Here is a 14,618-nt window from a genome sequence, read left to right as displayed (position 1 = left end):
AAATGGAAATATAGAAGGAAGGAAACAAAAAAAAAAAAGAAAGGAAAATTCTTACAGAAAATATTTTCTGAAAATGATCAAGTCTAGTATTTTACACTGCACCCTTAAAATAGATTCGTCCTCTCTCCAAGTGCTAACATATTATGGACGCCTATCTCCTAGAATGAAATAATCTACAACGAATAGTAGCAGCACTACAAACTGTTCGCACTATGAACACACTTTGTGTTTATACACTTTTTCATAGAAAATAAATACAGTAAAATGCAGAGAGCAATAGCATAAGCAAGAATGAAAATAATTGAGTACAAAATCCAAATGAGGGACTGACTATTTATAGGAGAACTAATGGCTTTTCAGAACTGGTTGCAACAGGTAAAAAATTTATTTGAGACAGGGTTGAACAGGTAAAACTTGTTTAGGTTGAGTGTTTGTTTTGGGTCCAATAGGTCTAGCCCACTTTGCCTCATAACCCCACCCTTCTACAAAACTTGAGTACCCTTTGGGGCCCTTCCCAAATTGTAAACCCAAGGCTTATAAACCCAAACTAAGTTTGCCCACCAAAACAATACGGAACAAACCTTAACTCCATCTTTTATGAAAACTTCACCAAAGCACCATTTTCATGGAGCTCAATTTGGCATCAGTTTTCTATTCACTCGATAATGGTTTTGAGTATCCAAATATACGACGTGACTCGTTACGCGACAAATAACGCGTTGCCACATGAACCCGCCAACTTTGACACATAGGTCCCTCCTAAAATTAAACCAAAGTTTAAGAAAAAATCAATTTTTGCCAAACAATTTTTTCTAACCATTTCTTACAATATAAATATATATAGAGAGAGAGGTAGGCTATGTTGTACAAGTTTATGGTGGGAGAGAGAGAGAGAGAGAGAGAGAAGAGAATGGGAAGAGGGAAGGTGGTGCTGGAGAGGATAAAGAACATGAGCAATAGACAGGTGACGTTCTCAAAACGAAAGAATGGTTTGGCAAAGAAAGCTTTGGAGCTCTCTGTATTGTGTGATGTTGAGGTTGCTCTTATCATCTTCTCTAGTCATGGCAAGCTTCATGAGTTTGGAAGCTCAAGGTTCTCTCTCTCTCTCTCTCTCTCTCTCTCCATACATATTCTATCTATCTCCATACCTACATATATGTATACAATATATATTCTATTTATTACAAAAAAGAAAAAGAGAGGAGGTCTAAAATTTAAAGTTAATATTTTATTTCATTATGCCTTTTATAATTTCAAATATATTTCCATCTCTAACCTCTCATCCTCTCTTCACGCCTTTTAAATTTCAAATCTTAACTTCTTACTATCCTATCACCACCTTCGACTGCCAGAGCCACCACCACATCTACCCTTGCAACCTAACCCTCCCACAACCGCATCCAATCTTCTCTGGTCCTCCTATTATAGGGATGGAAAAATTATCTAACTTGATTATATTTGTCTCAACTTGATTTTAATATAAAAAATTTGAGAGAATATTGATGGGTAGGATAAATTATAAGTTTAGGAAAGTTAAAATAGTCAGAATTAGAATAAAAATAAAATTATATAACTAAAATAATTGAGTTTAAAATTAAAAATTCATGTGTGAACCGAGTTCTTTTGGGTGATAATTAATAATGAATATGTAAAATTTTTATTATGTTTTCAGCGTAAGACAAACCATCCAACGGTACCGGCGATGTCGTTGCACATCACAAGACAAGACTACCACTGAGCAAGAGGTTTGATTTGATTTATTTATTTTATGAGTAAAAGAAATTTTATTAACTTCAAACAATATTCACGAATTCAATTTATCTTTCTTGCTCAGTTCTTAATAGAAGTGATAAATGAACTAAATAGTTTGAGTTTGATTCATGTTTAATTTGTTAAAAGTTTGTTCGAATTTGATTTGTTAAATAAACAAATTAATTTTGAATATATTTTAGAATTTGTTAAGATTTTCAAACCAAAGTTGACCAGTCAATTGCTTGATCGGCTCGATTTAATAAACTTAAAATTATATAAAATATCAAATTATTTGAGTTCAACTCGATAAAAACTCGTTTGAAATTGACTCGAAAGTTTAATGAATTACACTTGAACAAATTTTGGAATTCGTTAAAATTATCAAGCCAAATTTAAACAGTTAACTGTTCGGTTCGTTTATCGCCCTTAATTCTTAATGATCAATTATTTTATTATAAATTTAATTAAATTATTTCTAAAACTACACCAAACAATATATATACTACCCTATAAATTGTAATAAATACAATCTCATTTTCAAATAGCTGAATGTAGTGTTGTTTTGTCTTGTACATCAGTATTCAACGATGGATCTAGGGCGGTCACATCCCTAATGTTTTTAAAAAAAATTATATTGCACTAATAATTAATATAATAATTTTATATTTATAGTATTTCACACCCCTGATGTAATTATATAATAGAATTTTAAAAAAATAAATAAATTATAGTCGAGTTTGATTAGATACTAAACATTTGTGTATCATATCGTGTTACTTGTTATAAAATTTGATTCTATTTACTGGAAAAAGTCATACTCTTATTCATAAATTGCCTCATCTCGTCTTATTTTAATTTTACTTCTTTCAATTACTCGTAGAAACATACATTTTTAACTATGAAATACTTTTTAAACATTAAAAATTAAATTGACATAATTTAAAATAACACAATCCTGTCACTATATAATGTACAGATCATTATGAGATAAAGATTGTTTGTTTCCAAAGGTCTTCTCACATCCTCAATTACCATTTTTTGTTGGTTGGTGAATGCAGTCTTTGTACCTAGAGCTCACAAAGTTAAAGGCCACATGTGAATCCCTTCAACACTCGCAAAGGTCATTGAATTTCTGAATTTTTATGTTTTAAACCTATAAAGGGTCATTCCTATTCAAACAATACTAATCAATGTAAAAAGTAATAAGTAATTCTATATATAAACAAAATTTGCATCACAGATGTATGGGATTCATATCAATAAATACATGGTGAGGGCCGGACAATTTACCCAGTGATTCATGCAGTTGTCTTTTAGGACGATAAAAAAGTTAAAGGTTCAGGGTTCAAGTCAATAGTGTGACTAGGATCACTTTATTGCAATCTTATTTACTTACTCCTAAAAATACATGGTAGATTTGTGTTTTTGTGTCTAGTTATTATAAGAAAAACAAATACAAATATTTGTTTATGTAAAGTTTGTTTATAGCATTTTACAAAAATAAAATAAATTGGATGCTCTACTTGACTTCTACCATTTTTGTTGCATTGTATGTGCAAGGCACTTGCTTGGACAAGATCTTGGATCTCTTAATGTGAAAGAGCTGCAACATCTTGAGAAACAGATTGATGAAGGCCTCTCAAAAGCAAGACAAAAGAAGGTAGAGTTAAGTTAATTCACGTTTTAAATATCAAATAGTATGAATTGAACTTACGGACTTCTGATATTGATATTTTCTTGCGTAATGTTTCATTATCATTAAGAAAAGATTACCCTTTTTTGTCGATAAAAATATATACGTATAGGGGTAGCTCCTCTTCAGTCCAAATCGGAGCTCTGCATCAATGATCCAAACCATTCAATATATAGGGCTCGAATAAATTGTTGACACAAATGTTATCTAATCAAATGTTTATCGATATCCTTTTTTTTTTTTTTTTTGATCGACAAAAGAAGACTTCATTGATGGAGCACATACAATGCATGAGAAGATACATTAATAAAGAGGAGCTTGGAGCTAAATCAATCTCCAACCTCCTAGTTGGTGAGAAACCAACAAAACAGAGCTAAGGCAACAAGACCAAAGCACAAAACAAATACAAAAAGAACAAAAACCAACCAAAGCCCAACACCTCTACTTCCATGCCTCTGATAAACAAACCAGCCAAGAAAATTCAGCAAAAAACCAACCCAAGCCAAATCATTGAAGCAACCATTGAAGCAACCCATAAGACTCAACTGCTAAACTCAGAAAACCAGTAGCAGCAGAGGGCCTGAAGCAAAATTACAGAGGTCCTGAAGTAGACAACCAAAGCCAGATCATTGAAGCAACCATTGAAGCAGCCCATAAGACTCAACTGCTAAACTCAAAAAACCAGTAGCAGCATAGGGCCTGAAGCAGAATTACAGAGGTCCTGAAGCAGACAACCTGATCTGATTGATATTGAAAACAATATCATCAACTGAATAATCAACCTCCAAACTTCATTTTACCCACATAGCAATCTGCACCTTCATTTTATCACAAAATTCATCAAAAATGGGTTGTGCCCCTTTGAAAATACATTCATTTCGCAATCTCCATACAAACCATAACATGACAGATGGGACTAACTCCCATAATCTGGAAACCCAGTGCTTACTATTACCCACAGACCACCACTGCAGTAGGCCCTGAACAGATCTAGGGATTGCCCAAACCTGATCCTTTCATCTTACCATTTGAGACCAACACTTCCAAACTGGTGGACAAAATAGAAGCACATGATTCAAGGATTCCACCTCAGGTTGGCAAAAGACACACATGTTATTTACTGATGCATATAGCACCCCAATCCTTTGAAGTAAGGTTGAAGTCTTTATTTTTGTCTCTCCAAGCCAACCAGCAAAAGAACTGCACTTTTGGCGGAGCTAAACCAACCCATACCCCTTTAGGTACAACCTGGCCAGGCCCTATTGCAGCATCCCACCATCTTCTCACAGAAGAGACTGAAAACTGTCCTGAACTGTTTGCTAGCCAAGTGCAAGAATCAACACAATCAGATCTAACCAATGTAGATGTTTCCAACAGACCCATTAATCTCTGCAGCTCCTCAGCTTCCCAAACTAATAACTATCTTCTAAAGCTAAGCTACCACACCCCCAAGTTACTCTTCTTGGCACTGATTTGCTGAAGGGTCTCCTCTTTCTCAGTGGATAAACTATATAATCTGGGAAATTGAACCTGCAGGTCTGTGTTATTAAGCCATGTATCATGCCAGAACATGATTCTCCCTCCATTTCCAACCTTAATTCTAAAATGGTCACCATAGAACTCACCCAATTGTTGGTTTACTGAGAGAAGTTTCACAATGTCCAGCCATACTGTGGACACCCCTCTTGAGAGGCTCAAATCTGGAACCCATCCTCCTCTATTCCTACCATACCTTGAACAAACCACAGCTTTCCACAGAGTTGTATCTTCCTTACCATACCTCCACCACCACTTTAATAACAAGCATTCATTCACCTCACCTAAATCTCTCACACCCAAACCTCCTTGACTTTTACTTTTGGTGACCTCGTTCCATTTGACCAAGTGCACTTTCCTTTTATTAACATTCCCTCCCCACAGAAAGGATGACTGCAACTTGACTAAGGATTTAGCAACACCCTTAGGCATTCTAAAAAGAGAAATGAAATAGATTGGCAAGTTAGCAAGGACTGATTTGATCAAAGTCAACCTTCCAGCATAAGATAGTAATTTCCTCTTCCATGAGGACAATTTTTTCTTCACCTTCTCCACAACTGGGGTCCATGTACTTTGTTTCCTAGGATTGGCCCCTAAAGGTAGACTTAAGAAAGAAAATGGTAATTTCTTAGTCAAGCAATTCAAACTTTTAGCAAAATCCTTAGATTGGTCTTCTTGGAAGCCCACACCACACACTACACTTTTATGATAATTAATTCTTAACCCAGACATCACTTCGAAACACCTCAACACCCTTTTAATGTTCAGAATATCCTCATTATCCCCTTCACAGAATATGATAGTATCATCTGCAAATTGAAGATGTGAGACACTCACATCATTGGAACCAACAGTAGCACCCCTAAATAATCCCTGTACTTTAGCCCTAGCTAGTAACAGGTTAAGTCCTCCTGCTGTAATAATGAACAAGAATGGAGATAGAGGATCCCCTTGCCTTAGCCCCTTTTGTGGATGGAACTTCTCTGTAGGTGCACCATTAATCATAACTGACACCAAAGTTGTAGAAATGCAAGCCTTCATCCACCTAATCCATTTGTCACCAAATCCAAAATTTCTCATCATTGCCAACAAGAATTCCCAATTTATTGAATCGTAGGCTTTCTCAAAGTCCAATTTTAGGATAATGCCTTTTTTCTTAGAGTTTTTCCACTAATCTACAACTTCATTTGCTATTAGCACCCTATCTAAGATATACCCGTCACTCACAAAAGCTGACTGCACTTCATTTATGATAGAGGAAAGAACCTTTTTTTATTCTTCTAGATAGCACCTTGGCCAAAATCTTGTACATTGAAGTGACCAAGCTGATAGGTCTATAGTCCCCCAAGCCTATGGGATTGTCCTTCTTAGGAATGAGCACCATAAATGAACTGTTGACACCCCTTGCCAACTTACCATTTGTGTGAAACTCATGCAACATTTGCATTATATCTCCTTTCATTATTTTCCAACATTTTTGATGCAAGCTAAGTTAAAACCACCTGGACCAGGGGCCTTGTTCCCATCACAGTCATGGATAGCTGCCCAAGTCTCTTCTTCAGTGAACACTGCTTCTAAACTCACTGTTGTCTCAGAAGTAATTTTAGCAAAAGGTCCAAAAATCTGTGGCCTGAAAATCCAATTTTCAGAGAAATGCTTTCTGAAATGGCTAACCCCTGTTTGTTTCACCTGAGCTGGATCCTCATAGCTCACCCCCTCCACTATAATAGAATCTATCATCTTCAATCTCTGCCTATTACTTGCCATGATATGGGGAAAAAAAAAACTAGTGTTTTTGTCTCCATTTCTAGCCCACAGCATTCTAGACTTTTAGTGCCATAGCCTCTCCTTGTTACTACTAAGCTTCCAAACTTGACATTTGATCTCTCTTTTTCTTGTTATTTCCAGCTCATCCAAAGGCCTAGACTCTGCCTTCAAATCCTATTCATGTAGCTTATTCTGCTGCCTTCAGATTAGTATCTATATTGTCAAACACCTCCCTATTCCACACCCTTAAATGACTCCTTAGAAAGAATAACTTCCTCATTAATCTATACCCTGCCCACCCTGTCACTTGTGTGAGCTCCCAAATATGCTTGATTTCAACCAAAAATGTAGGATGTGAAGTCCAAGCATTAATGAATTTAAATGGCTTAGGTCCCCAATCCCTATTATCTTCCTTCAGCAAAACTGGAGAATGGTCTGAAATTGTTCTGGGTAAGCCCCACTGATTAAATGAAAACTTTTCCAGCCACAAGGAGTCTAATAGGAATCAATCTATCTTACTCTACCTATCCTCATCCAATGCATTACACCAAGTGAATTGTCTGCCTAACATAGGCAGATCAGACAACCCCATCTGGTTCACAAATTCATTAAGTACTTCATCCCCTTCTCTCTTCTTGAACACCCTTTCCTCTCACACAATATTCTGATCTCATTAAAATCACCACCCACACACCATGGGTTTGGAAAATGGGGATGTAAGCTCACAAGAGAATCCCATAATTTCTTCCTCTTCAACACCTCATTTGGAGCATATATATTAACAATCACACAATCAAAAGATTGAGCCAAGGTACCTAAGAGTATAATAAAATGCTTACTGCTGCAACAGTCTTTTAGATCAAAGACTTGTGGCCTCCATATACACAGCAACCCTCCAGCACTTCCTTCTGAGTCCACCATCATATAACCCATCTCTTCAAAAGGCCATATAGATCTCACAAAGTGCTCCTCCATTGAATTTCTTTTTGTTTCTTGTAAAAGTAAAACATCCACACTACTGGCCTTCACCAAGTTCTTCATTTTGCCCCTCTTTTGTGGCCTTCTCAGCCCTCTGACATTCTAGGATAAAATCTGCATGATAAACTTACATTATCTCCTTAGTCCCCTAAATGGCAATCAGTTAAAGTCTGACTGCCCCTTCCTCACCTGCAATTCTTTGTAGATCATTTTCTTCAAGTTCCACTATCTTGCTAACTATCTCATCTTCTTGACATTGGCATTGCAACTCAACAATTTTCCAATCTTCATTGTTACTTGTGCTTTCTCTAGTATATTTTTCCTCCTTTGTGTTGCATGACTTTGGGAAGTAGACAGAGAGGTAGCAGCTGCTGTTGCTACTGTTGATGCTCTGACTAGTGCTCCTCTTTGAAAGCGAAGTCTTCCAACCATGCCTTTTTGTTTGCTATGGCCTCCGACATAAGTGATGCCTCTCTTTATCCCCATACCCTTTTTCCATGAGTTACAGACTTTATTAATAGTTGTTGCCTTACTCTTTGTGCTTTTCCCAGCCCTCTTGACCACACTCGAATGGGATATGTTGGAGAAATGGGCCACAGATGATCTAAGCTGGGACTAGGCCACACAATCACTCAAATCCGATCCTACCCCCAACTTTAGTCTGCTGGGCTCAGGCCCAACCTGCAGGCCTTCAAGTAATACTTCCAAATTTATGTTGGGTGTTACCCCCTCCGACCCATTCACAGCACCTACAAGTAATACTTCCAAATTTATCGATATCCAATTAACGTGATTGTTTACAGGAATAAAGTATTCGACGAGCCTTACATAGTGAATAGTTCAAATCATCAATGCGAGCTCCATGGTGGGCCCACGGAGGCCCAAAAACACCCTCCAATTGAAAAACCCTACTAGAGAAGAGTCTGCTATTTATATGATTGTATATCACTAATACCGATATATATTTCAATACAGTTATTTAAAATTATGTTCAAGTGTTCCGTAAGCTTTAACAAATTTATTAGGAAACTTCTAGGACGGGTTTTAAATATTCTCATATAAATAATCATATTGGCCGACACATGCCAAGATTCTGACCGTTTGATGGTAATATTCACCGATATATCGATATATCGATCGATATATAAATCGTATCGTCGATACTAATATATATTCTAATATTATTAGTTAAAACCATGCTTCTGAGTTACTAAATTTATTAAAAGTTTATGCTCATCAGTCCCAACTATTGAAATTCTGCTAATGCATGCAGACAGAGATGATGCTAGAACAAATGGAAGAATTACACAAAAAGGTAAGTACTAATGTTGTCAATGCCTTATGATTTGCCATACGTGTCTTATAATTTGATACTTTTATAACGAAATTGATATAATGTACCTAAAAATAAAGAAATTGATATATATTGTCAATAAAAGGTTTGTTCAGTAAATTCCTGCAATAGGAGCCAAAATGTATCAATTAATTAGCTCTCTAAAAAGAAAAAACAAATTCGCAAATTTTTTTTTATACTAAAATTATTATATAAAAAAAAAACTTGAAAAAAATATAAAGCCCAAGCCAAAGAACATAATATAATTGATCATGCATTTTTATTTATGCTGACAGGAGCATGATCTTGAAGAGAAAAGTAAGCTGCTCAAAGCAAAGGTAGGTTAAAAAATCGATAAATTACATGTTTGAAAAAAATACAATTTGTTTATATTTTTGACATAATTATATTAGTCTTCCTTCATATTTTAATAAATATAGCAGTTAAGTTATTTTTCATCAGTAATTTATTAGTCGTACGAATGAGGTGAGTGTAATTTACCAAAAAAAAAAAAAGAGTATATATATATAATTGTGATTTACTCTCATCATGAGCTATGAAATTATATTAATGATAATGTTTCTAGTTATTTAGTCTTTATATTCTGAACATTTTAATTTCGCAGCTTGAGGAATTAGATGAGCAAGTTCAAAGTTTAGGGAGTGGAAGCGCAACAATGGTTAACAATGACATTCGAGTGCATCCTTCACAATCCAATCCTAACGAGTCTGAAGACTGTGAAGTCTTAAACCCTGACCTTCCACATTGGGTATGTCTACTTCTCTTCATCTTCTTTTTCTTATCCCTAAAATTCAACATGTTTCTTTCTTTGAATGTATTTTTTTTTTCTTGGTATATCACAAATTCATCCTCTGAAGTTCCTTAAAATGCAGATTGCTCTTTATAGTTCTGGAAATTATATCTTGTCCTTTCAAGTGTATAATCACATAATCAATAACTCATTTTATTAATAAATTATCAAATCAATTAATAGTTTTTAATGCCATTAGAAATATAATTCAATTAACAATTCTGATAATTTTATTATTGTACAGAAAAGTAGTTAGGAATTTTATTTTTTCTGTTAATACTGTTAAATAAAAAATTTATGACAAGGGAATATTTATAATTTCCATAATCATATGGATAATTTGTATTTTAAGTAAACTTAGGGAATATATCTGTAATTTATCCTTTTTTTTAACAATAAAAAAAATAATAAATCAAAGTACAAGGAGTGCACAAAATTACATGGAAGAAGGCAAAACCAAGGCGTAAACAGCATCATTGCTTTAGGAATTTGCATGGTTGAAAGTAGAATTAAGTTCAATTATGAAGAACACCCTTTTCATTCTCAACTAGAGAATTGCCAAATATTTTAATTTATTTTTTGCTCGCAGGCCTATTAGAGGTAGCCAAAAAAACACAAATTACTTTCCAATTGCAAACTCCAATAGCCATTTTCAAAGTTTTGACGAATTCAACAACAAAAACAACAACAACAACAAGAAGCCAAAAAAAAAAAAATCAATTTCAGTAATAAAACTTAAACATCAACAAAATCTTACATGAAAAATCTACAGGTATGCTAGCAAAATGACCCATAATGTTCTATTTCCCAAATTTTTGTCTCATTGCCTTTAATATATTTTCAATACCCTGATGTGATGTGCATCTTGACATATGATCATACAATTGAGAATATATTAAAATAAAAAAAATAAAAAATTTAGAGACAAAAATTCCATACCCTAAATAATGAACCAAGATATGCATGAAAAAGCACATATGCAGTGCCATTGGAAGTTGAATTTACACACTAATAATTATGCAGATGATAAATTTTTAATGGGAAATTATGATTCATTGGGAAGTGAGGCAATTATTTACTAAGGGTGTGTTTGGTAACGTTTACGTTTTCAGTTTATACTTACAAAAATTTTATAAATTGATTTTTGTTTATTTTTAGAAAAACATAAACTACAAACGCGTTTAGTAATTGACAAAATGTTTAAAAAAATTTAAAAATATAGAAAAGAGTGAGAAATGACAAGTGGCGACAGAAGACGGTGGTGGAAAATGGTGACGGTGGATGGGTGATGGTGGCGGGTGGTGGGTGGTAGTGAGTGGATGGTGGTGGTGGCGGGTGGGTGGTGGTGGTGGCAGGTGGGTGGCGGGTGGCGGATGGCGAGTGGTGGTGGGTGGTGGGTGGTGGTGGCGGGTAGGTGGCTGGTGGTGGTGGTGGTGGGTGGGTGGGTGGGTGACGGTGGCGGGTGGTGGGTGGTAGCGAGTGGGTGGTGGCGGGTGGTGGCGGGTGGGTAGTGGGTGGTGATGGTGAGCGGGTGGGTGACGGTGGTAGGTCGTAGCGAGTGGGTGATGGTGGTGGTGGCGAGTAGTGGTTGGTGGTGGATGGTGGTTGGTGGTTGGTGGTGGCGGTTGGTGGTGGCGGGTAGTAGTGGTGGTGGTAGGTGGGTGGGTGACGGTAACGGTGGCGGGTGGTAGGTGGTAGCGAGTAGGTGATGGGTGATGGTGGTGGTGGTGGTAATGGTGGTGGTGGTGGCTGGTGGTGGTGGGTGGCTGGTGATGGCAGGTGGTGGATGGTGGTGGCAGGTGGGTGGTGAGTGGTGGTAGCAAGTAGGTGGCGGGTAGTGGTGGTGGGCGGTGGATGGTAGTGGCGGGTGGTGGCGGGTGGATGGCAGGTGGGTGATGGTGGTGATGGTGGTGGCGGCCAGGGGTGGGTGGTGGTGGTGAGTAGATGGCAGGTGGGTGGTGGTGGCGGGTGGTGGTGGCAGGTGGTGGCAGGTTGTGGTGGCGGGTAGCGAGTGGGTGGTGGTGGCGAAAGACGGTGGTAAAAAATGGTGGAGGGTGGTGGCTAGTGTTGGATGGTAAAAAAAAAAAAAAAACTGAAAACTCAAAATGAAAACACATTTTTTGTGTTTTCATTTTTTGGCCAAATTTATAAACTGAGACTACTGATTTATAAATCAAAAATTTTACCAAACAAGTTTTTATTTGAGTTTTTAAAATTTTTGTAAATATAAACAGAAAACTGAAAACGTAAGTGTTACCAAACGACACCTAAAGGTTCAGAATCTTCTTGCGGTGTGATTTTTGTTGTGTGTTTTTTAGGGTTTATTACAATTTTTATTTTTAAATTATTGTCAAGTTATTTATTTGATCCTTAAATTATCAATTAAGTTTATAAAATTTTTTAGACCCTTAAGTCCTATTAAAATTTTAAAAGTTGAAACTGCCTTTCAAACCATGATTGTTCAACATTTATGATTATTTATAAAGAAATATGATGATTTGACATTTATTTTGATTTTTAAAATTTTAAAATGTCAACTTTCAAATTGAAAAAATTAATAAAAAAATTATGTGCAAAAAATTAAAAAAACTAAATTAGTTTTTTGTGCAAAACTGAAAATTTTGTGTCTATAAAGGAGCATGATGATGGAACATTGATATGCAAAACTAGAAAAAAAAATTAAAAATGAAAAAACATATTCTCAGTTTTAAAACTGGAAAAAACTAATCAATGTGCTTGGTTTTAATTTTCTGAATTCAGTTTTATGAAAATTAATTTTTTAATTTTTCATATTTTTTTAATTTTTAGTGAATATGAATATTTTAAAAATTTTAAGCGTTTTTTTTTTTTTTTACCTTATTAGATGCACCTTACTTAGATGTATCTAAAAAGTAAAATATTTGTGAAAAAATATTTTAAAAAATTAATAAATACACAAAAATATGAAAAATATACTAAATTTTCATATTTTTTTGGTATTTTTGATATGTTGTAAATTTTTTAAAGATTTTTTCATGAAAATTATACTTTTAAAGTGTATTTATGTTAGATGTGTCTAAAAATTTAAAAAAAATAATTAAAATATTTTTAAAAAATCAGTAAAAACAAAAAAATATATAGAAAACAAGAAAGTAGAATTTTCTGAATTTTTTTTTCAACAAACTGGAAACAAACATATGTTATGCAAAAACATTAATCTCATGCTCTGTTTTTTTTTTCATTAGTTAGTATAACAATTATCTGGAACATTATTATGCATAATTGATAATGTTCTTTGTTTTAAAAATTAGAAAAAATTGATAATATTTTCAATTTTACTAAATAGGACTTACTAGTTAAAACCTGAGCTACCATAACATTTTTAAATAGGACTTTTAAGTAATTAACTCTATTATAAATTAGTAAAAGCCCTTATCGAAAGATTTTATTAAAGCAAAAATCTGAAATTTTGTTGCATTTAAAAAGTGTTTTATTTCATTGTATGTTTAAATTAGTATTAGAGTCTGGTTTCTCAATTTTGCCAATAAAATTACATAAGTATTAGATATAAAAAAGAAGTAGAATTAAATAATTTAAATAATAACACTTCACTGCACATAATGATAGAACAAAATAATACATTAATTTAGCTATAAAAAGAACTTAGCAAAAATCTAAAAACAATCAATTAAAAATTATAAACAGAATTTGACATATATACTAGATAAAAGCAAGTACATAGCCATTGTAGAAGAAATGTAAAAAAACACTATGGATAATTACCCTTACCTTTATAAAAGAAATTTATCATAACAACTAACACTTACTTTTCAAAGACAGAATAAAAATTTAAGATTTTTTTAAAATAAAATTCTAACTAATTAGGGTCTTTTACTAATTTATAATAATTATAGGTTTATATTTTATTTTTATAATCCTTTCTGGAACTAAACATTTTGGGGATTTAATAGATTCAATCAATATTTTAGAGACTAAATAGATTTTGATTTATATACTTTGGGAACCTAATAAACTCAATTGATTATTTGGAAATTATGTAGATAATTTGACGATAATTTAAGAATATAAAATGTAATAAACCCGTTTTTATACCGAAAGAATTGCAGCTCCATATATTTATAATTATTATTTTTATCTAGTGAACTAATTTGTAATTTTTCTAATTTTTTTGGAAGCATTTTATTGGTGCAGATGTGGAAGAAGTGATTGAAGAAACAACCAAAAGCTTTTGGGCTCAATAACAACATTATTGATTATGTTTGGCTTGAAATGATAGTACATTAATAATTGAAAAAATCTATGAATTTGATGAATAAATGTATCACATGATGAGTCTTTCATCCAGAGGAACATATGTTTTGGCAAGTCAAAACCTTGCATCTCCATGCTTTGCCTAAATGTTTGGAGTTGAAAACATGACTCATTGTGAGACCATAATTATTGTTGTCGTTACATTTATTACTATTATTATTTTTTAAATATTAAATTACTAAAGTTAGTTCAAAGTCAAAATCCTTGTTACATGCGATTAATTGAGCGTATAGTTTTTGACATAATAAAATGGCAAAAAAATATTCATGTGACCCCACTTAAGTGAGATACAAGGCATAATTTGGTTTGATTTGGTAAATGCCAAGATGTTGTAAAACAAATTTGACACAAACACTGAAAACAATATGGAAATAATTCGTGCTTTTTAAAGTTTTCATTTTTATCCTTTCTGCCAATTGCCAAGAGAATATGATGAA

The 14,618-nt window shown here is 34.0% G+C and overlaps 1 protein-coding gene across 3 annotated transcripts; it reads left to right on the top strand.

The window, feature by feature from the left end:
- The first annotated feature begins 885 nt into the window (after window positions 1-885).
- Window positions 886-14,318, top strand: LOC114296849 (agamous-like MADS-box protein MADS3). Of its 3 annotated transcripts, none has more exons than XM_082882387.1 (8): window positions 886-1,092; window positions 1,673-1,745; window positions 2,811-2,872; window positions 3,313-3,412; window positions 9,000-9,041; window positions 9,356-9,397; window positions 9,685-9,828; window positions 14,062-14,318. In XM_082882387.1, exons 1-8 carry the CDS (start codon window positions 911-913, stop codon window positions 14,074-14,076), a joined length of 660 nt encoding a protein of 219 aa, XP_082738513.1. In that variant the 5' UTR covers window positions 886-910; the 3' UTR covers window positions 14,077-14,318. The 3 variants fall into 3 exon arrangements, with proteins under 3 accessions (XP_082738513.1, XP_082738511.1, XP_082738512.1); XM_082882385.1 differs by having other exon boundaries at window positions 14,046-14,318; XM_082882386.1 differs by lacking the exon at window positions 9,356-9,397 and having other exon boundaries at window positions 14,046-14,318.
- The last annotated feature ends 300 nt before the right edge of the window (window positions 14,319-14,618 follow it).

This window comes from Camellia sinensis, chromosome 8 (assembly GCF_055761805.1).
Source record: "Camellia sinensis isolate YWXY chromosome 8, ASM5576180v1, whole genome shotgun sequence".
NCBI classification, from domain to species: Eukaryota; Viridiplantae; Streptophyta; class Magnoliopsida; order Ericales; family Theaceae; genus Camellia; species Camellia sinensis.
This window is presented reverse-complemented; position numbering and strand designations above follow the sequence as displayed.

Coding starts and splice junctions, on each gene's coding strand:
- LOC114296849 (XM_082882385.1), top strand. CDS start 911: ATGGGAAGAGGGAAGGTGGTGCTGGAGAGGATAAAGAACATGAGCAAT. Junction 1,093..1,672: donor CATGAGTTTGGAAGCTCAAG/GTTCTCTCTCTC, acceptor TTATGTTTTCAG/CGTAAGACAAACCATCCAAC. Junction 2,873..3,312: donor TCCCTTCAACACTCGCAAAG/GTCATTGAATTT, acceptor TGTATGTGCAAG/GCACTTGCTTGGACAAGATC.